The sequence below is a fragment of the Aythya ferina genome (genome assembly GCF_964211825.1).
Source record: "Aythya ferina genome assembly, chromosome: 34".
Lineage (NCBI taxonomy): Eukaryota > Metazoa > Chordata > Aves > Anseriformes > Anatidae > Aythya > Aythya ferina.
In genome coordinates, this window is record NC_140331.1 from 1,255,481 (window position 1) to 1,281,115 (window position 25,635).

General features: G+C 61.2%; 2 protein-coding genes across 4 annotated transcripts in view; one reads left to right on the top strand and one right to left on the bottom strand.

Moving 5' to 3' along the window:
- Positions 1-14,594, top strand: part of CHD3 (chromodomain helicase DNA binding protein 3) — a 48,422-nt gene extending 33,828 nt beyond the window's left edge. For 2 of the 3 annotated variants that reach the window (XM_084501824.1, XM_084501826.1), the window contains 16 exons: positions 639-816; positions 1,810-1,875; positions 2,187-2,272; positions 3,519-3,652; positions 5,388-5,532; positions 5,776-5,938; positions 7,065-7,177; positions 7,406-7,541; positions 7,619-7,720; positions 7,974-8,087; positions 8,182-8,290; positions 10,205-10,337; positions 10,963-11,158; positions 12,993-13,156; positions 13,686-13,812; positions 14,105-14,594. In XM_084501824.1, coding sequence (XP_084357950.1) covers positions 639-816; positions 1,810-1,875; positions 2,187-2,272; positions 3,519-3,652; positions 5,388-5,532; positions 5,776-5,938; positions 7,065-7,177; positions 7,406-7,541; positions 7,619-7,720; positions 7,974-8,087; positions 8,182-8,290; positions 10,205-10,337; positions 10,963-11,158; positions 12,993-13,156; positions 13,686-13,812; positions 14,105-14,208 — 2,070 coding nt within the window. In that variant the 3' untranslated portion in view covers positions 14,209-14,594. The remainder of the gene's footprint in view (positions 1-638; positions 817-1,809; positions 1,876-2,186; positions 2,273-3,518; positions 3,653-5,387; positions 5,533-5,775; positions 5,939-7,064; positions 7,178-7,405; positions 7,542-7,618; positions 7,721-7,973; positions 8,088-8,181; positions 8,291-10,204; positions 10,338-10,962; positions 11,159-12,992; positions 13,157-13,685; positions 13,813-14,104) is intronic. The other variant, XM_084501825.1, reaches the window with a different exon arrangement.
- A 1,106-nt stretch (positions 14,595-15,700) lies between these two features.
- On the bottom strand, positions 15,701-19,318 carry LOC311425856 (ADP-ribosylhydrolase ARH1-like). Its single transcript, XM_084501885.1, has 7 exons — positions 19,290-19,318; positions 18,961-19,184; positions 17,899-17,997; positions 17,712-17,817; positions 17,035-17,114; positions 16,772-16,955; positions 15,701-16,170 (listed from the first exon to the last, which is right to left on the bottom strand). The coding sequence occupies exons 1-7, from the start codon at positions 19,298-19,300 to the stop codon at positions 15,798-15,800; spliced, it is 1,077 nt and encodes a 358-aa protein (XP_084358011.1). The 5' UTR covers positions 19,301-19,318; the 3' UTR covers positions 15,701-15,797.
- Positions 19,319-25,635: the final 6,317 nt, after the last annotated feature.

A 25,635-nucleotide genomic window follows, 5' to 3' on the forward strand; every position in this document is an offset into this window, starting at 1 on the left:
GAATGGTGGAAATGGGAATGAGTGAAACGGAGTCAGAGATGATGGGGGTGATGGAGACGTGGAGATGGGGACAAGGGGTGAAGGAGAAGGAGGTGGTGAGGATGGGGATGATGGAGGAAGAAAAAACGGGGACAATGGGGATGGGAACCATGGAAACGGTGGAGATGGGGACAGTGGGGGTGATGGAGGTGGGGACAATGGGGATGGAGATGATGGAGGTGATGGGGACAGTGGAGGTGGAGGTGGTGGAGATGATGGGGATGATAAGGATGAAGATGGTGGAGGTGATGGGGACAATGGAGGTGGACGTGATGGAGATGACAGGGGCAGTGGAGGTGGAGATGATGGAGTTGATAAGGATGGAGATGACGTTGGTGGAGGTAATAGAGACAACAGAGGTGGAGATGATGGAAATGATGGAGATGATGGGGATGGAGATGATGGGGGATGATGGAGGTGATGGGGGCAGTGGAGGTGGAGATGTTGGGATGATGGGGACAGGGATGATGGAGTTAGAGAGGATGGAGATGATGGAGATGAGACAATAGAGATGGAGATGATGGAGACCATGGGGACGGAGATGGTGGGGACCATGGGGACCATGGGGACGATCCAACCCACGGTGCCTCCTCCTGCAGATCGAGGAGATCGAGCGGGAGATCATCAAGCAGGAGGAGAACGTCGACCCCGACTACTGGGAGAAGCTGCTGCGGCACCACTACGAGCAGCAGCAGGAGGACCTGGCGCGCAACCTGGGCAAGGGCAAGCGGGTGCGCAAGCAGGTCAACTACAACGACGCTGCCCAGGAGGACCAAGGTGGGCACTGGGAGGGACTGGGAGGCACTGGGAGGGAGCTGGGAAGGACTTGGAGGGAACTGGGAGGGACTGGGAAGCAGCAGGAGAACCTGGTGTGCAACCTGGGCAAGGGCAAGCAGGTACACAAGCTGGTCAACTATGATGCTGGTGCCCAGGAGGACCAAGGTGGGCACTGGGAGGAAACTGGGAGGCACTGGGAGGGACTGGAAGGCACTGAGAGGGAACTGGGAGGCACTGGGAAGCACTGGGGAGGAGCTGATGCACAAGCTGGTCAAGAGCAAGCAGGTCAGCTACAACAATAGTGCCCAGGTGGGCACTGGGAGGCTCTGGGAGGATGCTGGAACATACTGGGTGTTACTGGGAAGGGTCCTGGTGTACTGGGCACCCAAGCTTAGGGAACCGAGGTGGGTGCAGGGCAGCTGAGAGCACTGGGACGCACTGGTGAAGTACTGGGGCACATGGAGGAGGCACTGGGATGTACTGGGAAGATACTGGGATGCACTGGGAGGGAATTGGGAGGCACTAGGGGAAGTGCTGATGCTTACGCCTGTGAGGACCAAGGTGGGTGCAGGGCAACTGGGAGCACTGGGAGGCACTGGTGTGTGCCTTAGGAGGCACCAGAAAGGATAATGGGAGGATACTGGGAGGCACTGGGACAGACTGGGAAGGACCCGGGGAGAGTGCTGATACAATGGTCACCCACACCCTGGAGGACTGGGGTGCCTCCAAGGCAACTGGGATCACTGGGAGGTTACTGGGATGCTCCTCTGGGGCACTGGGAGGCACTGGGACAGACTGGGAGGCACTGGGAGAGCTCTGAGCCGGGCTGCGGAACACACGGGGGGCATTTGGGGGGCATTTGGGTGGGCATCTGGGGGTCCCGGGGGGGCACCTGGGTATTAGGGGTCTGAGGGGTGATTTGGGGTCTGGGGGGGGCAATATTGGGGTGCGTGGGGGGGGCCTGGGGGTGCTGATCCCCCCCTCCCCCCCCAGACAACCAGTCCGAGTACTCGGTGGGCTCCGAGGAGGAGGACGAGGACTTCGATGAGAGGCCGGAGGGTGAGTGCCCCCCCGTGACCCCCCCGTGACCCCCCCATGTCCCCCCACGTCCCTCTGACCCCCCCACGTCCCTCTGACCCCCCCACGTCCCACTGTGTCCCCTCCCTCCTCGTAATGTCCCCAACTGTCCCCTGTGTCCTCCCCAGGCCCCCCCTTTCTGGGGTGGGCTCCTGCCTGCCCCTGGGGCAGGTGGGGGACACCTTGGGGAGCCCTGGGAGGCACGGGAGGGGGCCGGGGGGGCTTCCTGGGTGCCCTGGGGGGGGGTCCGTGGGGGTGTCACGGGGGGGGGTGACAGCGATGTCCCCGTCCAGGCCGGCGCCAGTCCAAGCGGCAGCTCCGGAACGAGAAGGACAAACCGCTGCCCCCGCTGCTGGCCCGGGTGGGGGGCAACATCGAGGTGAGGACCCCCGGGGGGGCACCTCGGGGTGGGGGGGGTCCCCTGGGTCCCCTGGGTCCCCTTGTGTCACCTGGGGGGCCATCGGGTCCCTTTTTGTCCCTTATCCCACCCTGGGTGCCCCCCCCGAGACCTGGGGGGTCCCTCTGACCCCTGGGGTCACCTGGGTGTCCCCCCCCCCGGCCACCAGTGTCCCCCTTCCTCCTGTCACCTTCCTGGTCCCCTGCGTTCCCCCCCAGTGTCCCCAAACACCAGTGTCCCCAGCAGCCCCCCCACCTCGTATCTGCCCTTCCTGAGCAAGCCTCGGGGTGTCCCTGTCCCCTCAGGGTGTCCCTGTCCCCTTAGGGTGTCCCCTTGGGGTGTCCCCATCCCCTTGGGGTGTCCCTGCCCCCTCAGGTGACCCCCTGGGTGTCCCTATCCTTGTGGTGTCCCCATCCTTGGGGTGTCCCCCTCCCCTAGATGTCCCTGTCCCCCTGGAGTGTCCCCATCCCCTGGGGTGTCCCTGTCCCCCCGGGGTGTCCCCATCCCCTGGATGTCCCTTTCCCCTGGATGTCCCCATCCCCCCTGGGTGTCCCCATCCCTCAGGGTGTCCCCATCCCCCTGGATGTCCCCGTCCCCCTGGGGTGTCCCCATCCCCTGGATGTCCCTGTCCCTCAGGGTGCCCCCATCCCTCTGGGTGTCCCCATCCCTTGGGGTGTCCCCATCCCCTGGATGTCCCTTTCCCCCGGGGTGTCCCCATCCCCCCGGGGTGTCCCCATCCCTCGGGGTGTCCCCATCCCTCAGGGTGCCCCCATCCCTCTGGGTGTCCCCATCCCTTGGGATGTCCCTTTCCCCTGGGGTGTCCCTGTCCCCCCTGGGTGTCCCCGTCCCCTTGGGGTGTCCCCATCCCCCCTGGGTGTCCCCATGCCCCCTGGGTGTCCCCATCCCCTCGGGGTGCCCCTGTCCCTCTGGGTGTCCCCATCCCCTGGATGTCCCCTTCCCCTGGGGTGTCCCCATCCCCCCTGGATGTCCCTGTCCCTCAGGGTGCCCCCATCCCTCTGGGTGTCCCCATCCCCTGGATGTCCCTGTCCCTCAGGGTGCCCCCATCCCTCTGGGTGTCCCCATCCCTTGGGGTGTCCCCATCCCCTGGATGTCCCTTTCCCTTGGGGTGTCCCCATCCCTCGGGATATCCCCATCCCCCCTGGGTGTCCCCGTCCCCTCGGGGTGTCCCCCCGCCCCCCGGTGTCCCCGTGACCCCCCCGTGCCGCAGGTGCTGGGCTTCAACACGCGGCAGCGCAAGGCGTTCCTCAACGCCGTCATGCGCTGGGGGATGCCCCCCCAGGACGCCTTCACCTCCCAGTGGCTCGTGCGCGACCTCCGCGGCAAGAGCGAGAAGGAGTTCAAGTAGGTGGCACCGCGGGGACAGCGAGGGGACACCCTGGGGACACCGAGGGGGCCATGAGGACAGCGGGCGGGGGACACGGGTGTTCCCAGAGCTGGCCCTGGGGTCGTGGGGAAGGGCCGGGGGGGGCTGAGGTGGGGTTGTGTGTCCCCGTCTCTCTGTCCCTGTGGGGTGTCTGGTGTCCCCACGGTGTCCCCATGTCCCTGTGAGTCCCCACTGTGACCCCACGGTGTCCCCATGAGTCCCCGTGTACCTGTGTGTCCCCATGTGTGTCCCCATGTCCCCACTGCGTCCCCATGTGTGTCCCCATTCGTGTCCCCATGTCCCTGTGTGTCCCCACGTCCCCACTGTCCCCACATGTCCCTATGTCCCTGTGTGCCCCTGTGTGTCCTCATGTGTCCCATGTCCCCGTATTTGTGTCATCCCCATGTCCCCATGTGTGTCCCCATGTCCCTGCGTGTCCCCCTATCCCCATTTGTGTCCCCACATCCATGTGTGTCCCCACTGTGTCCCCATGTCCCCATGTGTGTCTCCATTGTCCCACGTCCCTGTCCCTGATGTCCCCACATGTCCCCATGTCTGTGTCCCCTCCATGTCCCCCCGTGTCCCCACCATGTCCCTGTACTCCTCCATTGTCCCGTGTCCCTTTGTCCCTCATGTCCCTGCATGTCCCCATCTCCGTGTCCCCCTGTCCCCCCTGTCCCCCGTGTCCCCTCACATCCCTGCATGTCCCCATCTCCGTGTCCCCCTGTCCCCCCTGTCCCCCGTGTCCCCTCACATCCCTGCATGTCCCCATCTCCGTGTCCCTGTCCCCATGTGTCTCCATGTCCCCACATGTCCCCAAGTCTTCCCACGTGCCCCGTGTCCCCAAGTGTCCCCAAGTGTCCCCGTGTCCCCGTGCCGCGTGATGAGCCCTTACTCAGCCGAGCGCCGCCGTCGGCTTTCCTGGGGAGCGGGCGAGCGCCGCGTCCCCCTCGCGCCGACGCACAGCCACCCCCGGGGGGGACGGGGTGTCCCCCGTGTCCCCGTGTCCCCGAGGGGGGCCGGGCAGGGCCCAGGGGACGCCAGAGAGGTGGCAGGACCCGGCCACGGCCGGCACAGGCCTGGGATGGGCGCTGTGACGAGGGGATGGCTGATGGCGCGGGGACGCTGGGGACATCGGGACACTGGGGATGTTGGGGACACTGGGGACATCAGGGACATTGGGGATGTTGGGGACACTGGGGACATCAGGGACATTGGGGACACTGGGGACATCAGGGACATTGGAGGCATCAGGGATGTTGGGGACATTGGGGATATTGGGGACATCAGGGATGTTGGGGACATCAGAGACATTGGGGACATCGGGGATGCTGGGGACACTGGGGACATCAGGGACATCAGGGACATTGGGGATGTTGGGGACATTGGGGTGGGGATCCAAGGAACAGGGACAAGGACCCTGGGGACAAGGACAGCGGGATGTGGGGGGACACTGGTGGCAGGGACAGGGATGGGGACAGGGACACGGGATGGGGACATCCCCCCAGATGAGGGGAGGGGACGCTGGGGACAGGGACCCTGGGGATGGGGACAACGGGGACGGGGTCTGTAGGGACAAAGCACCCCGGGGACAGGGACAGCAGGGACGGGAGCCTCTTGGGACTGGGATGGGGACGCAGGGGACGGTGACGCTGGGGCCGAGGAGCCGCCGGGGGTGGCGGTGTCCCCAAGGAAGGGCTGTTGTGTCCCCAGGGCCTACGTGTCCCTCTTCATGCGCCACCTCTGCGAGCCGGGCGCCGACGGCTCCGAGACCTTTGCCGACGGGGTCCCGCGGGAGGGGCTCTCGCGGCAGCAGGTGCTGACCCGCATCGGTGTCATGTCCCTCGTCAAGAAGAAGGTACGCGGGTCCCCGTCACCCCTGTCCCCTCCCTGTCCCCTCCCTGTCCCCTCCGTCCCCTCCCTGTCCCCTCCGTCCCCTCCGTGTCCCCTGGACCCCCACCTGAGGTCTCCTCGGTTCCCTGCCTCCCCCTTCTCCCCTGGGTGTCCCCCCCCGGTTCCCCTCCATCCCCTAGGTCCCCCCCGTGTCCCCCTCCTGTCCCCGGTGTCCCCCGGTGTCCCCACTGTCCCCGCCGCCCCCCAGGTGCAGGAATTCGAGCACATCAACGGGCGCTGGAGCCTCCCCGAGCTGGTCCCGGAGCCCAGCGCCGACTCCAAGCGCTCGTCGCGCGCCTCGTCCCCCGCCAAGACCTGCAGCACCGACCCCGAGCAGAGCCGCACGCCCACCCCATGCACCTCCAAACCCGGTACGGCCACGGGCACGGGGACACGGGGACACGGGGATGGGACACGGGGGCGTGGGGACGTGGATATAGGGACAGGGACATGGGAATGTGGGGACACGGGGGTATAGGGACAGGGACATGGGGACACGGGGATGTGGGGACGGAGGGATGGGGACACAGGGACAGGGACAAAGGGATGGGGACACGGGGACGTGGGAACATGGATATAGGGACAGGGACATGGGAATGTGGGGACACGGGGGTATAGGGACAGGGACATGGGGACACGGGGATGTGGGGACGGAGGGATGGGGACACAGGGATGGGGACAAAGGGATGGGGACACAGGGATATAGGGACAGGGACATGGGGGTGGGGACACGGGGGTGTGGGAACATGGATATAGGGACAGGGACATGGGAATGTGGGGACACGGGGGTATAGGGACAGGGACATGGGGACACGGGGATGTGGGGACGGAGGGATGGGGACACAGGGACAGGGACAAAGGGATGGGGACACAGGGATGTGGGGACATGGGGATATAGGGAACGGGAAATGGGACATGGGGACACAGGGACAGGGACACAGGGATGTGGGGACACGGATATAGGGACAGGGACATGGGGACACGGGGATGTGGGGACATGGGGATGGTGATGTGAGGGTCAAGGATCCAGGGACAGGGGGACAAGGGGACGTGGGGACATGGGATGGGAACACGGGGACAGGGACATGGGGGTGGGGACACGGGGGTGTGGGGACATGGGGATGAGGATGGGGACATTCGGACGTGAGGGACAGGGAGCGGGGACGTGGGGCCATGGGGATGGGGCCATGGGGATGTGGGGACAGGATGGGGACAGGGACACCACGGACATTGGGGATGGGGATGGGGACACGGGGACAGGGGGTGGGAACTGGGACGTGGGGAGCAGGGGGGACAGGGGGTGGGGACAGGGCCACCAGGGACGTGGGGGACACAGGGATGGGGACACAGGGACATGGGGACAGGGGATGGGGACAGGGACATGGGACAGAGGACACAGGGGACAGGGGATGGGGACATGGGGGGCACAGAAGCATCACCGGGGTGCTCGGGGCCCCCGCGTCCCCATGTCTCCCTCTCAATGTCCCCTGTCCCCAGCCACGCCAGCGCCCAGCGAGCGCGGGGACGGGATGGGGCCACCCCCGGACAGGGATGACGGTGACACCCGGGACGAGAAGGAGCCCAAAGGTCCCGAGAAGATGGAGACAGAGGTGGGTGACGGCGCTGTCCCCGGCCCTGTCCCCAACACTGTCCCCACGTGTCCCCATCCCTGCCCTCCTCCCCATCTCTGTCCCCTTCATCCTCATCCTCGTCCCCTCTGTCCCCTCCCTGCTGTTGTCCCCACGCCTCCCGTTCCCCCCAGCCCTCCCCCTCACCCCCTGGGCTGTGTGGGGTCACCCGGGGGTGACGCCAGCTCCGTGTCCCCGTTGTCCCCGCAGGCTCCTGTCCCCGAGGCGCCGCCGTCCCCGGGCGATGGCAGCGAGGCCGAGGGCCCGAGGAAGGGCGAGGAGGAGGAGGGCCCCGGCGGCGAGCGGGAGCCCGAGGCTGAAGGCCCCCTGGCCCGCGATGAACGCGGTGAGCGCCCGGTGTCCCCGTGTCCCCCCCGATGTCCCCAAGGACCCGGTCCCTGAGCCCCCCCTGTCCCCTTCCAGCAGGCGCCGAGGCCGAGAAGCCCCCCGGGGGGGAGAAGGGCGACGAGAAGCCCCCCGAGGAGGAGCCCAAGGAGCGGCCGGGAGACCCCGACCCCAAACGAGGTACCTGGGGGCGGGGCCTGATAGGGTGGGGACCTGCTGGGGGCGTGGCTAAACTAATTAGGGGGCGGGGTTAACCAAGGAGCCCCGCCTGCAGCGTTCCGCTGGGATTTGCGCTGCGTTCACTCTGAAGCCTACTGATGGCCGGGAGCCGCTCCCTGCCCGCTGGGGGGGCCACGGGTGGTTTGGGGGAGCCGGGGGGGGGGGGCACGACGCGGTGCTGAGCCCCTCCCCCTCCCTGCGCCCCCCCTCGCAGAGGAGGTGAAGGCCGAGAAGGAGCCGAAGCTGGAGCCACGCGCCAACGGCCGGCGGGAAGACAAAGCCGAGAAGCCGCGGTTCATGTTCAACATTGCCGACGGCGGCTTCACGGGTGAGCCACGGGGGGGTCCCCGGGGGTTTTGGGGTGTGGGTGGGGGCCACGCGGCGGGGTCCCCACGCTCCTGACGCCCCCCCCGGCCCCGCAGAGCTGCACACGCTGTGGCAGAACGAGGAGCGCGCCGCCGTCTCCTCGGGGAAGCTCAACGAGATCTGGCACCGGCGCCACGACTACTGGCTGCTGGCCGGCATCGTCCTGTATCCTTCCAGCGCCCGCAGCACCCTGGGGTGCCCCCAGAGCCCCCAGGTCCCTCCAGCAGCACCCTTGAGTGCTCCTGATACTACCCCCAGCACGCCTAGGTCCTCACTCCCCAGCACCCTGGGGTGCCCCCAGCAAGGCCAGGTGCCCCCAGCAGCACCCTTGGGTGCCCCCAATACCCCTCAGCACTCACAAGTCCCCCCAGCAGCACCCTGGGGTGCCCCCAGTAGCACCCCATGTCCCCAGCAGCACTCCAGGGTGCTCCTGATACCCCCAGCATGCCCAGGTCCCATCCCCCCCCTCCCCCCATCACTCCTTAAACTCTCCCCGCACCCTTGGGTGCTCCCCAGTACCTCCCGGGTCTCCCTAGCACCCACAGGTGCTCCCCAGTGCTTTGTGGGTGCCCCCAGCAACCCCGGGTGCCCCCCAGGTGCCACCATTCTCCACGGGGATGGTGGCAGTGGGGCAGTGACAGCAGGGTGACACCTGGGGGGGGGACAGGGGTGACACGGGGACAGCAGTGGCAGTGACGGTGACACTGGGGGCGGTCCTTAGGGCACAACCAGGGTGGGTGACGTGGGAGCAGATGGAGGTGTTGGGGACAGAGTGGTGTGGTGACACGGTGACACTGTGACACGGTGACTTGGTGACCTGGCGACACAGTGACTTGGTGACATAGTGACTTGGTGACATGGTGACACCGTGACAGTGACCTGGGGGCACAGTGGCATGGTGACTTGGTGACATGGTGACACAGTGACTTGGTGACATAGTGAAATGGTGACACCATGGCACAGGGACTTGGTGACACACTGACTTGGTGACACGGTGACATGGTGACACCCGTGGCCGTCCTTATCGCACAGCTCTGGCTCCACGTGCTGGACATGGGATGGTCTGGGGGTACGAGGGGGATGTTGGGGACACGGTGACACAGTGACAGTGACAGGGTTGTGACGCAGTGGTAGTGATGCAGTGACAGTGACGTGGTGATGTGGTGACGCGGTGATGCAGTGACAGTGACCTGGTGACATGGTGATGTGGTGACATGGTGACACTGTGACACGGTGACATGGTAACACAGTGACACAGTGATGTGGTGGCACTGTGATTTGGCAACATGGTGACACAGTGACATGGTGACGCTGTGACAAAGTGACACGGTAGCACCTTGACATGGTGACACAGTGATGCGGTGACGTGATGTAGTGACATGGTGACATATGGATCTGGTGCCGTGATCTGGTGATCATGGTGACATGGTGACGCAGTGACACAGTGATGTGACAGTGATGTGGTGGCAGTGATTGGGTGACATGGTGGCCCAGTGACATGGTGACATAGTAATCTGCTGACATGGTGACACAGTGAAGCAGTGACACGGTGTCTCAGTGACATGGTGACAAAGTGACAAGGTGACAGTGACAGTCCCTAGCACGTGGCCACAGCTCTGTGCGCCAGATGGGGAATGACCAAGGGGGAAGAGGTTGACATGGTGACATGGTGACATAGTGACACAGTGATGCAGTGACATAGTGACACGGTGACGTGGTGACACAGTGACATGGTGATGCGGTGACATACTGACACAGTGACACAGTGACATGGTGATGCAGTGGCATAGTGACACAGTGACATGGTGATGTGGTGACATAGTGACACGGTGACATGGTGACACAGTCATGTGGTGATGTGGTGACATGTGACATAGTGACACAGTGACGGTGGCATGGTGACATGGTGATGCAGTGACACGGTGACATAGTGACGCAGTGACTTAGTGACGTGGTGACATGGTGATGTAGTGACATGGTGACGTAGTGACACGGTGACGCGGTGACATGGTGACACGGTGACACAGTGACACGGTGACATGGTGACACGGTGACGCGGTGACAGTCCTTAGCGCGCAGCCACGGCTACGCGCGCTGGACGGACATCCAGAACGACGGCGCCTTCGGGGTCATCAACGAGCCCTTCAAGGGCGAAGCCTCGAAGGGAAACTTCCTGGAGATGAAGAACAAGTTCCTCGCACGCCGCTTCAAGGTGAGCGCACGGGGGCCTTGCACGAGGGCCTTGCACGAGGGCTTTGCACGAGGGCCTTGCACCCGCACGGGGGTCTTGCACGAAGGTTGGCCTTGCGCAGGGGCTGCTCTGGGGACACGGCTCGTGGGGCTGGCACACAGGGGCTGTGTTTGCACGCTTGTGCGAGCTTTTTGCACGAGGGTCTCCGTGCACAAGTGCCAGGCTCGCACGAGGGGCCGGGCACAGCGAGCGTGCACCCAGGCAGTGCTCACACGTGGGCCACGCACGAGGGCAGAGAGGGTTGCATGGGGACAGGGCACAAGAGGCAGAGCCCCCATGGGGGGACGTGGAGGTCACCAGGGGAGCGCAGAGGCCACCATGGGTGCGTGGAGACCACCGGGGGGACACAGAGGCCACCGGGGTGGTGAGGCCAGTGACGAGGCCACCAGGGGGCCACAGAGGCCACCAGGGGGGCGCAGAGGACACCGGGGTGGCGCGGAGGCCACTGGGGGTACCTGGAGGCCACCAGGGGGACGCGGAGGCCACCGGGGTGGCGAGGCTGGTGGCGAGGCCGCCTCCCCCCTCCCCCTTTTTTCCCCTTTCCCCCCTCTTTTCTCCCCCCCCCTCCCCCCCGTCCCTCCCGCAGCTCCTGGAGCAGGCGCTGGTGATCGAGGAGCAGCTGCGCCGCGCCGCCTACCTGAACATGACGCAGGACCCCAGCCACCCCGCCATGGCCCTCAACACCCGCTTCGCCGAGGTCGAGTGCCTGGCCGAGAGCCACCAGCACTTGTCCAAGGAGTCGCTGGCGGGCAACAAGCCCGCGAACGCCGTCCTGCACAAGGGTAAGAGGCGGGCGGGCCGGCGCGCCCGGCGCGGACGCCCCGTGTAGCGCCTCGCACCTCTCTGTACCCGCGCTCTCAATCATTAAAGTGGGGTTCTCCTCCCAACCGGCTCCCGGTGTATCCTTGCTCTGCGCGTGCTTTCTGGCGGCCGGGGAGGGCGCGGGGGGGCGGCGGGGCAGCTGCTGGAAGGCCCCCGAGGGGTTTCCGGGGTGTGAGTAAACCTTGAGTAAGCTCGGAGTAAGGCGGGGCGCGGACGCAGGGCGGCCCGAGGGGCTCCGGGGTGCACGAGGAGGAGCAGCCGGGAGCTTCTGTTGCATACCGCGGGGCTTTGCGCTAAGATGTATCTGCTTAGTAACTGTAGTGGAAGTCTGGAGGATGCAAGTAGTATGTGCCGTGTGCTTCGGGAGTATGTAATGCATTTACCCACTGTATCTCTCGCGGGGGTATGGAATGAGTATATTCTGAGTAACCCTTGCAGTGGCCAGAGTATCCCTGGTGCATGTAACGAGTAAACCTGGAGTAATTCTGGTGTACAGAGTGGGAGTACCCAGACGGTTCCTGCTTGCATGTAATGCATAAGCCCAGAGTATCCCTGCAGCATGTACAGGCTTTGTCCAGAGTGCCCCTGGTGCATTTAATGAGTAAGCCTGGAGTACTCTTGGGGCATGTGCTGAGTATGCCCAGAGCATCTCTGGTGTATTTAAGGGCTTTGCCAGCAGTATCACTGGAGTAAGCCATGAGTATCATTGCTGTAGGCTGCTGTAGCTATGGAGAGGTTCTCAGGGGGATCTGATGAGTATTCCCTGAGTATTCCCTCCCTAAGGGTCCATTAGCAATGTGCCCTGAGGATCTCGTGGCTGAGTAATGAGTATCGGTGATGTAGCTGCAGGCCGTCCCATGAGCCCCTTGGCCTTAGGAGTATGCAAGAAGGATGCCCGGAGTATCTCTGGTAGAAGTAGAATGTATCTGGAGTATCTCTGGTCTATCTGAGGAGTATCTTTGGTGTGCCTAAGGCATAAATCTAGAGTATCTCCAGAGCATTTAAAGAGAATATCCAGAGTGGCTAATGAGTATCTGTGGTGTATCTAAGGAATATGCCCAGAGTGACAAAGTAGCATACCCTACCTCAGGTGTCGCTAAAGATTATACCTGGAGTAGCTCTGGGGTGTCTAGGGAGGATACCTGGAGTGTCTAAGGAGTATTTCTGGAGTATCTCCAGTGTAGCTAAAGCATGTGCCCCTAGGTGCCCAAGCAGTGTGCCTGGAGTATCTCTGGTGTCTCTAAAAAGTATACACGGAGCATCTCCAGTGTGTCTAAGGTGTATGCCTGGAGTGTGCAAGGAGTACAGCCAGAGCAACTCTGGTGTGTGTAGAGTAAACCCAGAGTGGCTAAAGAGTAAACCTGGAGTGTCCCAGTGTGTCTAGAGAGTATACCCAGAGTAAGTAGCATAATCAGAGCATCTCCAGTGTGACTAAGGAGCATACCTGGAGTATGTACACCCAGAGTACCTCTGGCGTACCCATACCCAGTGTACCTCTGAGTCCTCCCACCCTGGAGCATGCCCCCAGTTCCCGCTGGTGCATCCCCCGAGTATCCCTTGAGTAGCTCCCCGCCTTCCCCTCCCTCTCCCCACCCCCCTCCTTGCTCTCACGTGAGTATCTCCACCCCCGCTCCCCAAATAACCCGTGACTATGCTGTGATTAACCTACGAGTAACCTGCGAGTAACCTACGAGTAAGCTGCGAGTAGGCGTGGGGCGGCCCCCCGGCACTGACGGGCCGCCCCCCGCCCCTCTTTCTCTCTCTCTCCCCCCCCTTTCGCCCCCCCGGCGCCAGTGCTGAACCAGCTGGAGGAGCTGCTGAGCGACATGAAGGCGGACGTCACCCGCCTCCCCGCCACCCTGTCCCGCATCCCCCCCATCGCCGCCCGCCTGCAGATGTCGGAGCGCAGCATCCTCAGCCGCCTCGCCAGCAAGGGCACCGAGAGCCACCCCCCGCCCGTAAGTCACCGCGCGCCCCCCCCCCCGGATATGTCACCCCCTCCCACCCCCCCCCCAATGGGGATGTCCTCCCTTCCTCGGGGTCATGCCCCCCTCCCTGGGGTCGTTGCCCTACACGCGCCCTGACCTCGAGGGCCTGGGGGCATCGCTCGGGTGCTGGCGCCCCCTGCCTTGGGGGGCACCCTGGGGACACCTCCCACCTTGGGGGGCACCCTGGGGACACCCCCTGCCTTGGGGGGCACCAAGAAGCTTGGGGAGGGTGCACACCCCGGGGACACCCTGCCTTGGGGACACCCTCTTGGGGACACCTTGATCTTTGGGGACACCCTCACCCCTTGGATCCCTTGGGGACACCCTGATCCCCCCTCTTGGGGACACCCTGACCCCCCCCCCCCCAGACACCCTCACCCCCTGGGCACACCCTGACCCCTGGGGACACCCTGGGGTGCCCATCCCCTGGGGACACTCCCCTGGGGGATCCTCAGAGGCAGCAGAGTGGGGGGTGACAGCCTTGTCCCCGTGTCCCCAGACCTTCCCGCCGGGGCCCTACGCCACCCCCCAGAGCTATGGGGGCACCTTTGGGACCCCCCCGGCCGGAGCTCTCCCCCCTGGGGGGGCCAACTACAGTCAGATGCCGCCCGGCTCCTTCATCACTGGTGAGCACCCGGACCCCTGGGTCCTTTTCTTTTTTTTGGGGGGGGAGCAGGGGACCTACGTACATGGGGGGGCACCCACATACTTTGTGGGGGGGCACCCACGTACCTGGGTCCTCCCGGGGGGGGGCACACAGACCCCTGGGATCGGGGCCGGGACCCCTGGGTCCCTTTGGGGGGGCACCCAGATGCTTGGGTCTGGGGGAGCGGGGAGGGAAGAGGGTGTTATTGGGGGGGGGGGGCAGTGTGTGGGGCCCCCCCTTGACTTATGCCCCCCCCCCCAAACTCCTCGCAGCCGCTGCCAACGGCCCCCCGGTGCTGGTGAAACGGGAGCGCGAGGCCGAAGGGCCGGAGAAGAAGGAGCCGCGCGGGGGCGAAGTCATCTGCATCGACGACTGAGGGGGGGGCTGGCGGGGCCCCCCCTCCCCCCCCAGCCCTCCCCCCCCCACACCCGGGCCGCCCCCTCCCCCCCCTTGGCGACGGCGGGGACGGGAGGGGGAGGAGGGGGGGAGAGACACTGCCGGAATTGCCTCGTTTCACCCCAAAATCCGGGGCGGGGCAGCCATCGGCGTTGGGGGGCGTTTTGGGGGGGGGGTGACGAGGACCACTGCAACTATAAATATGAATATATATATATATCCCCGGTGGCGGGGGGGGCCCCGGCGTCCGGGTTGGCCCCAGTGTCCCCCCCGAGGTCCCCCGGTGTCCCCAGGGCCCCCCCCCCCCGGGGGCTTGGGCACTTGTTTAACCGCAGCAGAATAAAACCCGGTTCCTTGGCTACGGCACCCGGCTCCGCTCGCTGCTGGACGGCGCCGCGGGGCCACCGGCGGGGGCGTGGGGGCAGCCACGGGCATGGGCACGGGGCTGGGTGGTCACAGTCATGGGACCACGGCCACGGTCACGGTCACGGCCATGGGGACGGCCACCAGCGTGGTCGTGGGGCTGGTCACCAGTATGATCACGGGTATGGGCCACCAGCGTGGTCATGGGGATAGCCACCAGTATGGTACTGGTCGTGGCCACCAACGTGGTCATGGGGATGGCCATGGGGATGGCCACCAGTACAGTCATGGGGATGGCCACCAGTATGGTACTGGCCGTGGCCACCAACGTGGTCATGGGGACGGCCACGGTGGCGGCCACCAGCATGGTCATGGGGATGGCCACCAGTACAGTGGGGGGTGGCCACCAGTATGGTCATGGTCATGTCCATGGGCATGGGGACAGCCACGGGGACAGCCACCACCGTGGTCATGGGGATGGCCACCAGCATGGTCAAGGTCAGTGGCCATGGCCACCAACACGGTCCTGGGGACAGCCACCAGCCATGGCCACCAGTGCCAGCAGGGGGCTGGCCACCAGCCACCCCCACCCGTGCTGCCATGGAGGCGCCGCATGGTGGCCACAGCCACCGGTGTCACCCTGGGGGCCCAATGCCCTCTGTCAGGGGGGGTGGCCACCAAAGTGACCGGGCCAAGGCCACGGTGGCCTCGCGTGGCCCCAGCCCCGTGGTGGCCGCAGTGACACAAAACAAGACACGGGGGTGGCAGGGGACACGTTTTTACTGGGGGGGGATCAAAGCTTTGCAGGGAGCTTCTGGGGGGGGGGTCTCCATCCTTGGAGGGAGCGAAGGCCACCGGGATGTGGCTCTGGTGGCCCCCTGGGGACCCTCCTCAGCCCCCCCTGGACCCCAGGAAGGTCCCTGCAGCCCCCAGAGACCCTCCTGAGCCCCCCCACACCCTCCAGAGCCCCCCCAAGACTCTCCAAATCCCTCTCCCCCCCCCAGGACCCTCTTGAGACCCCCAGGACCCCATGCAGGTCCCTGCTGACCCCCAGGACCCTCCTGAGCCCCCCCCAGGACCCTCCGGATCCCCCCAGGACCTCACGCAGGTCCCCAGTACCCCCCAGGTCCCCCCCCCAATATTTCCTGCTGGGACAAGCGGGTGACACCGAGGACCCAGGGTTTTTTTGGGGGGGGTCAGTGGGGTTCAGGCTCCCCCCCAGGCCAACTCGTGGAGGCGGCGGGCGGCGGCGCTCAGGCGCCCGCGGTACTCGAGGCCGCGGTGCAGCCCGGGGGGCACGGCCGCCAGCCCCCCCAGCAGCCCCCAGCAGCCGGCGGCGATGGTGCCGGTGGAGTCGTTGTCCCCCCCGTGCAGCACCCCGCGGTGACACAGGGTGGCCCAGCACCCGCCGGCCGCCAGCAGCGCCTCCAGGGCCACCATGGGGGCGTCGTGGCCGCTGCGCCCCGGCCACCCCCCCAGCGCCCAGCCCAGGTACTCGGCGTCCTGCTCGGCCGGGGACGGCAGCGCCGGCAGCCGGGGGGGGCCCGAGCCCTCCAGAAGCCCCCGGGACTCCAGGTACCTGCGGGGACACAGGGGGCAGGGGGGACACTGGGGTCAGTGGGGACACTGGGGGCACTGGGAGCACAGAGGACATTGGGGTCACAGGGACACCGGGGTCAGCGGGGACGTTGGGGTCACAGCGGTCAGTGGGGTCACAGGGACACTGGGGTCAGTGGGAATATTGGGGTCAGAAGGGACATTGGGGTCAGTGGAGACACTGGGGTCAGTGGGGTCACAGGGACACTGGGGTCACTGGGGACACCGGGGACATCAGGGTCACCAGGCCATGGATGTCCCTAAGCACTCCCAGTATCCCCAGTAACACCTCCCAGTGCTCCCAGTGCCCCCTTACAGGTGCCACTTGTCCCTGAAGAAGGACCAGTCCGCACCATTGTCCCCTATGGCCACCCCAGTGCCCTCCCAGTGCTCCCTGTAGCCCCTCCCAGTGCTTCCAATGCTCCCAGTGCCCCCTCCCAGTGCTCCCAGTGCCTCCTCACCAGTGCCAGGTGTCCCCAGAGAAGGGCCAGGTGATGGCGTTGTCTCCAACGGCCACCCCAGTGCCCTCCCAGTGCTCCCAGTAACCCCTCCCAGTGCTCTCAGTGCTCCCAGCACCCCCTCACCGGCGCCAGGCGTCCCCGAAGAAGGGCCAGGCGGCGGCATTGTCCCCGACGGCCACCCCGGTGCTCTCCACGTAGTCCCACGCCTGGGGCAGGACCCGCAGCAGCTCGGCCCCCCACTTCTCGGGGGGCTCCCCCCGCGCCCCCAGCGCCCCGAAAAGGGCCACGGCCAGCGCCCCCAGGTACCCTGCGGGGACGGGGGGGGTGGTCAGGGGATTGGGGTGGGGGGTCCCTGGGGGGTCCCCGCGCCCCGGGGTGGCACCCACCGGTGGGGTGGTGGTGGGTCATGCGCCCGCTCTCCACGCTCACCCGGATCAGCGTCGGCAGCTCCCGGGCGTGGGGGTACCTGCGGTGGCCCCGGCCCTGTCACCCCCCCCTCCCCATGTCCCTGTCACCCCCCCCCTCCCCCAAATCCCACACCCTCACCCCCATCCCTGTCCCCCTGTGACCCTGTCCCTCACCCCGCCACGTTCCCATCCTTCATGTCCCTGTCCCTGCACCCCCAAGTCCCTGTCCCATGTCCCCACCCCTGTCCCCGCCATGTCCCAACCCCTGCCCCCCCCCATGTCCCTGTCCCCCAGTCCCCTCCATGTCCCCCATCCCTAATGTCCCATATCCCCATCCCTTCCCCCCCTCCCATGTCCCATGTCCCTGACCCCCCCCATGTCCCCATCCCTGTCACCCCCGTGGCCCTGTCCCTCAACCCCCCCATGTCCCCACCCCTGTCCCCATGCCCCCCTGCCATGCCCCCACTGTCCCCATCCCTGTCCTCCCACGTCCCAGACCCCCCCCATATCCCCCCCTATGCCCCCCACCCTCATGTCCCATGTCCCCCTATACCCCCCCGTGCCTCCCCCGTCCCCATCCCTGTCACCCCAAGTCCCTGACCCCCCCCTCATGTCCCTGACCCCCCCCATGTCCCTGCCCCCCCCGTGCCCCCCACCTGAGGCCGATGGCCAGGCTGCGCATGGCGGCCCCGCAGCCGGTGCCGGTGGGATTGAAGGGGATGCGATACCCCTGGGGCTCCCCGGGCCGCAGCTGCGAGGTGCCTGGGGGGGGGGGGGGAATTTGGGGTGAGCCCCCCACCCCCACAACACCCCCCCTACCCCCAACCCACCCCCCCCACGCACCCAGGATGCTGGTGGGCCCCGGCTTGCGCCCCTCCATGTCCCCCATGGCGGCCACGTAGCGGCGAGCCAGCTCCTGCAGGAGGGGCTCCCCCTCCAGGCCTGGGGGGGGGGGGGGGACACAGTGGGGACCCCCCCCCAAAATGGGGGAAGGGAGATCATCCCCAAACCCACCCCCCAAAAAAAAAAAAAAAACAAAATTGGAGGGGAAGGTGGATCCCCCCCCGCCAGTATCCCCACCATGAGAGGGGACCCGCCTGGGCACCCCAAATTGGGGGGGGGAAATTGGGGGCCCCGCTAAAATAAAGGGAAAAGGACCCCCCCGCATGAGTATATCAGGGACCCCCCCCCCAAATACCTCCCAGGGACCCTGCAAAGTGGAACTGGGGCACAAAGGGGACCCTCCCCTTACACCCCCCCTCCAAGGACCACCCCCCCAGATGGGTCTGGGGTACACAGGGGACCCCCCCCCCCCCAGGAACCCCCCCAATGAGGCTCTGGGGTACAAAAGGGACCATCCTTACCCCCCCTTAACCCCCCCCCCCAAAATGGGTCTGGGGGTACAAAGGGACCTCCCTCCCCACTTACCCCCATCGCCCCCCCCAAATAGGTCTGGGGGACCCCCCCCACTCCCATATACCCCCCAAATGTGGCTCTGGGATACAAAAGGGACCCCCCAGAACCCCCCCAAAATGGGTCTGAGGTACACAATGACCCCCTCTACCCCCCCCAGCCCCCCCCCAAATAGGTCTGGTGCACAAAAGGGACCCCCTTACCCCCAGCCCCCCCCCCCCCCCAAATGGCTCTGAGGTACACAGCAACCCCCGTTACCCTCCAGACCCCTCCCCCACAACGGGTCTGGGGGTACACAGTGACCCCTCCCCTTACCCCCCCAGCCCCCCCCGATGGGTCTGGGGTACAACAGGGACCCCCCACCCCACAAATACACCCCCCCCCCAAAAAAAAAATATGGCTATGGTGCACGAAAGGGACCCCCTTACCCCCCAGCCACCCCCCAAAAAAAATGGCTCTGGGGGGGGTCCCCACGCCCCCCGCCCCCGTTACCGGTGGCCAGCCCCTCGGCCGTGGCGAGGTGCAGCACGGTGTCGTCGCTGACGGGCCACTCGGGGGGCTCGAGGGCGATGGCTCCGAGCCCCCCCAGCTGGGCCAGCTCGGCGTGGATCTGGGGCCCCGAGGTGCAGTACTCCCAGCGGGACCCCCGGTACCCCAGGGCGTCCCCCACCCCGCTCAGCACCAGGGCGGCCTCGTACGCCTCCACCGAGGGCACCCTAAGGGGTATTTTTATTATTTTTTTTTGGGGGGGGAGGGGGCATGGGTGTTGTCACAAAGGGACTTTGGGAACCCCCCCCCCAATCCCCCCGGGGGACACTCACGTCTCCGCCATGGTGGTGGCAGCTGGGGACGCCCGTCATGGGGGGGGGAATGGGGACAGAGCTGGCTGGGGGCCCTTAAGGGGGACGGGGATTTTGGGGGGGGTCTGGAGGGGGGGGGGCGTAATGTGGGGGTGACTGAATGGGGAAACTGAATGGGGAAACTGAATGGGGAAACGAGACTACTGAAAGGGGTGGGGGTAAGGGGGGGGCACTCAGAGGGGCCTGAAAATGGGATGGGGGATGGGGGGGGGGGGCAGCTGGGAGGGGGGTAGAGAGGGAAATGGGGGTGGGGGTCCAGAGGGGACTGGGGCACCAAAGGGATATTAAGGGATTGGGGGGGGGGGGCAAAGGGACATGGGGCTCCCCAAAGGGATTTGGGGGGGGGCCCAAAGGGACCCAGGGAGCACCCAAAGGTATATAGGGGGGCGGAGGGGGGCACCAAAGGGACACGGGGTCCTCCAAAGGGATTGGGGGGGCCCAAAGGGATTTGGGGGGGGGAGCACTCAAAGGGACATGAAGGCAGCAACACAGAGGGGGGGAAAAAAAGAAGGCATTTCCAAGAAAAAAACAAAACAAAACAAAACACAACTATTTCTACCAAATATTTTTTTTCCCACTGGGATGGGGCAAAAAACAATAAAGATTTTCCTCCCACCTCCCCCCCACTCCACAGACCTCCAAACCACGTTTTGGGGCAAGATCCTGCAAAATCATCATTTCTCACCCAGGTGCATCCCACCAAGACAGGGCTGATAACCAGGGTCTGAGCCGACCTAAAAATGGTCTTTTTTGAGTTAAAAAATTAATAATAATAAGTGCAATTAGTGGTTGGTGGCAGGCAGCAAGGAGTTAAAAGCTCATCCCTAATTTTCAGCAGCTTAATTAAAAGTCCGCTGGTGAAACCCTGGTGCTGGACCCTTGCCAAGCTCTGGGTTTTTGTCTTTTTCTTGTTTTCTTTTTGGCAAAAATTGCACCAAACAGCCATTATTTATTTATTTGTTTATTTATTTATTTATTTATTTATTTTTGTATTCAGTGTAAACTTGGAAAAAAACAAATAAAAAAGAAAAATTAAAATTAAGTAATTAAATAATTAAAAAAGACCCTTCCCCGCCCCCCCACCCCAAAGCCTGGAACTGGGTCTTTGGAGCCTAAAATAAGGACTTGAATCCTAAAAATGCACCTTTGGGCAGTAAAAATGAGGCTTTGGACCCTAAAAAATAAAGGTCTGGGCCTCAAAAAGAGGCTTAGGATTGTAAAAAGGTTTGGCGACCTAAACATGAGGGTTTAGATTCTCAAAATGATGTTTTTTTGTCCCCAAAGAGGAAGCTTTGATCCCAAAATGAGGCTTTGGGCCCTGTAAGTACAGTTTGGACACTGAAAAATAGGATTTGGACACTGAAAATCTGACTCTGAGACTCAGAAATGACTGTTTGAAACCCAAAAACGGGGGAATTGGACCCTAAAAAACTTTCGACCTTAAAAACAAAGCTTTGGGCCCCAAAAGGAGCCCAAATGGGACTACTCAAAATGAGGATCAATTTGAGACACCTCAAAATGAGGATCTCAGCCCCAAAAATGGGCGTTTGGATCTTAAGAGAAGGCTTTGGGATATAAAAATGAGGTTTGGGGCAGTAAAAAGAAGAGTTAGGATTCTAAAAATGGGATTGTTGGACCCTAAAATGAGGCTTTGGTTCCCTAAAATGAGGCTTAAGTTCCTAAAAATGTGGGTGTGGACCCAACAGAGAGGATTTCTTCCTTAAAAGGAAAGTTGGAATGCCAGAAATGAGGCTCCAGGCCCTGAACATGGGAGTCAGGAACCCAAAAGTGAGACGTTTCCTCTCAAAATGAGGGTTTGAGGCCTAAAGAGGTCGCTTTGGGCACAAAACCTCTGCCCACGGCATGCTGGGAGTTGTAGTCACAGCCCTCTTTGCCCCAGGGCATGCTGGGAGTTGTAGGCCTGCACCCCACAGCATGATGGGAGTTGTAGTCCCCGTTCCCACTCCCACATGCTGGGAGCTGAAGTACTGCACCCCATGGCATGCTGGGAACTGTAGGCCTCTGCACCTGTGGCATGATGGGAGTTGTAGTCACAGACCTTTGCCCCCCAAATGCTGGGAGCTGTAGTCCTCCCTCCCCCCCCCCCCCCCCCCCCCCCCAATGGCATGATGGGAATTGTAGTCACAGTCTTTGCCCCCATGGCATGCTGGGAGCTGCAGTCCTTCACCCCATGGCACACTGGGAGCTGTAGTCCTTCGCCAGGTGTGCTGGGAGCTGCAGGCGTCTCCCCCCCCCCCCCCCCCCCCCATGGTATGATGGGAGTTGTAGTCAATCATTCACCCCATGGCATTCTGGGAGCTGCAGTCCTGCACCCTACTGAGAGCTATTGGCCTCTGCCCCCATGGCATGCTGGGAGTTGTAGTCACAGTCCTTCGCCCTACAGCCTGCTGGGAGCTGTAGTCCTTCACCTCCCCCCCAGCACTCTGGGAGCTGTAGTCCCTGATATAAATGAAGTCTCAACTCAATCTGAATTCAGTAATATTTATAAAAGAAATATTTATAAAAGGTATAAAAGGCAAGTAAACAGCGCTGGGTGCGCGGGGAGTCTACGCTCCACCAACACGCACACACGAACATCAAACATTCTAAATATACAGAACATTGCTTTTATATACTAAACCTGAGTACGCCTATACATATGTACAATCAGAAAAGGTAACAAACAATCCTTTAAGTTCCATGACCTAACAGTCTCCATCTTCCTTTCCTTTTCTTGTAACAATATGTCTTGCTTTAAGTTGTTAAGCAACTCGGTCTTCAGGCCTTAAGTATCCCGTGCTTTCCAGACTGAAGAAAAGCATATCCATCTCCTTGTGAAGGCCAAGAGGCCTGGGCCAAAAGACACGTCCAGGTCACCAGGGGGCGTAACAGCAAAAGCCTTCGATGGCTGTAGCAGCAGAGGGGCCCATGGCGTAGCAGTCAGATCAGTAAAGGAGCCCGCAGCTCCCTCACTGCCTGGCAAACCACACGTTTCTGACTGTGGTCCCACGCGGCTCTTTAAGGCCTCAGAGATTGCTCGCCAGGAGCCGAGCAATCCCCCCGCAACCTTGTTGTTTTTAGTTGCAGAGTCCCACACCTTGACCTCAGTTTGGCCCCATATTTCAGGATCATAAACTGTCCAATTGTTAATAAGGAGAATGAGCTGTAAGGTTACCAGGACAGTCTTGGTTTCTAAGGACGTATATATAATATACGCAGCTGCCCCATAATGCGCAGCTGCTTACCAGCGAGAGGCAGTTGTGTGCACAGGTCCGCTTCTCTCAGCTCGAGCTTCTCTCCAGCTCCAGTGTGCCCATTTCCAGCGACTTTCTGCATGAGCTTCTCTGAGCAGTTTGCTGAGTCTGTCCGAACCTATCTTCATGAGGCAATCAAAGTGCCTGTCCCCGTCCTGGTCTCCGTTCTGCCAGCCTGTTCCTCTTCATTCCTTCTTTCTGCTCCTTTATTGATGACATAACTTCATCACATTGCGTTGCCTTTTTCTTTTATCTTGAGGGCAGGCTCCCCTCTTACACCCTTCTCTCCACAGCAGTTCTTTTCAAAACAACTTTTCATTGGTCAAACAACTTTGCATATAACAGCAACAGTAAACACCCAGAAACTTCCATGCCTTAACAGCCGGAGAACAAGCAACCCAAGACTGCATGGAGTCTCCTGAATCAGCCTTCTTTGTTCCCTCTAAACTCTTTTACATTCCTGATGGCCTTATCGTTAAGAGTCCAATGTTATCTCATCCACGGGGCTTGCCAACCCCCATGGCCACACTCCCAAATCTCCACCTTCTTGATTAATATCAACCATTTTCTCGACACGAATTACCACTCCATATATAACATAACTTAACAATGTGATCTTTGTTTCCAGCCTAACCCCCAAAATGCCCCCAAACCAAAACTGGGTCAAATTGGAAAAGGCCATGGGCCTGGGCAACAGTGGCAAATGGACTTTTTTGAACTTCCAAGAAAAGGGGGGCTCGATATTTACTGGTGTTATGGTCAGGAGTATTTAGTACTACAGTCAGCAGGAATTTAGTTAACAAGTCTGTTTTATTTCTATGGCTTATGAATTGTAATTGTGATTCAAGAAGGCGCCTCTACGATAATAGAGAATGGTGAGTGGCCTTGGTCCAAAGCCATAACAACAGAGGATAAGAGCATTAATGGAAAGTTAGCAGTTGTGGTTATTTGGCGAACAAATGGTGGCCATTTATATACATTATAAGAATGGCATAAGATAGGGTGCCGAATGATTAATGGAACAACCCACAAGAAAGTAACGGGGATTTTAGTAAAACCGATTTCCAAAAGTGGCCAACAAGAAGGTTGTATCTGCCCAGGTCATCCAGATTGTTTGTGTAATTTTATATTAACACACACTGTAGTAATTAGCTGTTTTTTTTTTTTTTTTTTTTTTTTTTTTTTTTTTTTTTGTAGTAATTAGCTGTACTTCCTACAACAGTAGGTGCTCCTGCACCCTCTTTAAAACCTCCCTCTTCCCACAAGGAAGAATGACAACGGAAATGCTAATTACAGTTTATTGAGACAAGAATTAGAGCGGATTGCACTGCATGTACATGTTCATGGCATTACTGGCTCCAAATGCATCCAACAGATCCCGGAAGGGAAAGGGAAGCAGGGAGAAAGAGGGGTGGTGATGTTGAGTAAATGACCTCCAAAAGAAAACCGACCACCAAACGGGTCCAAAAACATTACCACAACCATACCAACCGCCCCCACGAATGGGCTCAGAAGGTGACTGATGAAATAAAGGAAGATCAGCAGACAAAGCATTACAGACCGACCGTGACCTGCATTCCCCATGCCCATTTTCCCTTCTTTGGGGGCAGAAAAGCTGCAGTGTGCAGAGCTTCCAGGTCCCCAGGAGGGGGAGGGCTGCCAGGTGGCACCTCCTCCCTCCGTAATGGTGAATTTAAAATACAAATCCTAATTTTAGGGTCCAAACTGTATTTGAGAGTCCAAAACCTCCACTTGGAGATCAAACCTCTCTTTTTAGCATCCAAACCCTAATTTCTGTAGACCTAAACTTCCCTTTTTAGTGTCCAAACCCTCCTTTAAGTGTTCAAACACCCATTTTGGGGGGCTGAAGCCTAAATCTTAGAAGCCAAACTCTCGTTTTTCAGGTCTAAACATCAATTCTGAAAGACCAAAGCCTCAGTTTAAGGGTCTAAAGCCACCGGTTTTGGTCCAAACCTGTTTTTTTACGGTCCAAAGCCTCTCCTGCTGGTCCACAACACACTTACAGGGGCCAAATTCTCTTCTCCAGAGCCCCCGTGTCAGGTTGGGCGAGTTGTCCCAGCAGGGTGCTCTCCCAGCTTCTCGCCCCAAGGCCTCAATGCGGTGCAAGCCCTGTTGTGCCATGGCCAAACCAAGAGGAGTGAGCATTTCTCTCGTTTCTATGACTTCTACAATTTCTACAGTTCTGGTATTCTATGATTTCTACAATTTTTACAGTTCTGGGATTCTATGATTTCTGCAATTCTACAGTTCTATTTCTAAGATTCTTTTCTGATTTCTACAATCCTACAATTTCTACAATCCTAATATTCTTTTCTGATTTCTACATTTCTACAATTTCTACAATTCTATTTCGAAGATTTTCTGATTTCTACCATTCTAGGATTCTATTTCTATGATTTCTATCTGTTCCATAACTCTATTACTCTATTTCTGATTCTATGATTTCTACAATTCTATGATTATATTTGTATGATTTCTACAATTTGATTCTACGATTTCTGTGATCTGATTCTCCAGTTCTGTAATTTCTGCGATTCTTTTCTGGTTTCTATGTCACAATGATGCTAATTTCTACGATCCCTACGGTACCACCATCCCTTCGGTTCCATTTCTGATTTCTGTCACTACTATTCTGTGATTTCTACTATCCTGCGATTCTTTTCTAATTTCTGCAATTCTGCGATTCCGTTTCTACGATTCCTACAATTCAGTCCTATGATCTCCACGATCCCTACAATACTTGCCGAGGCGATGGGCTCCAGGGCAGATGAGTTCTGCAGCGGAGAAGGGGGTGGAGGCGGGCAGGACTTTACTGTTTTTGGCATCGAGGCCACTCGAAGCAGCCCAGGGAGCCGCCAGGACCCGGCATCCCTCACGAGGGAGGCTGACGAGGCGTAGGTGGAGCCAGCAATGCCCCCTCCCCGGCCATTCAAAAACAGCCTCTAGGGAGCGCGTGCGACCAGGACGGGCACACAGGGCATGGCGCAGGCAGGGCGAGCAGTGGAGGGCCCCTCGCCAGTCTTTGGCAGTGG

What these genes read in the sequence shown, in the direction of transcription:
- LOC311425856 (XM_084501885.1), bottom strand. An exon ending in GGGGCCCACCAGCATCCTGG is followed by an intron (nt 17,818 to 17,898) that starts GTGCGTGGGGGG and finishes CCCCCCCCCCAG; the next exon opens with GCACCTCGCAGCTGCGGCCC. An exon ending in TTCGGGGACGCCTGGCGCCG is followed by an intron (nt 16,171 to 16,771) that starts GTGAGGGGGTGC and finishes GTGTCCCCGCAG; the next exon opens with GTACCTGGAGTCCCGGGGGC.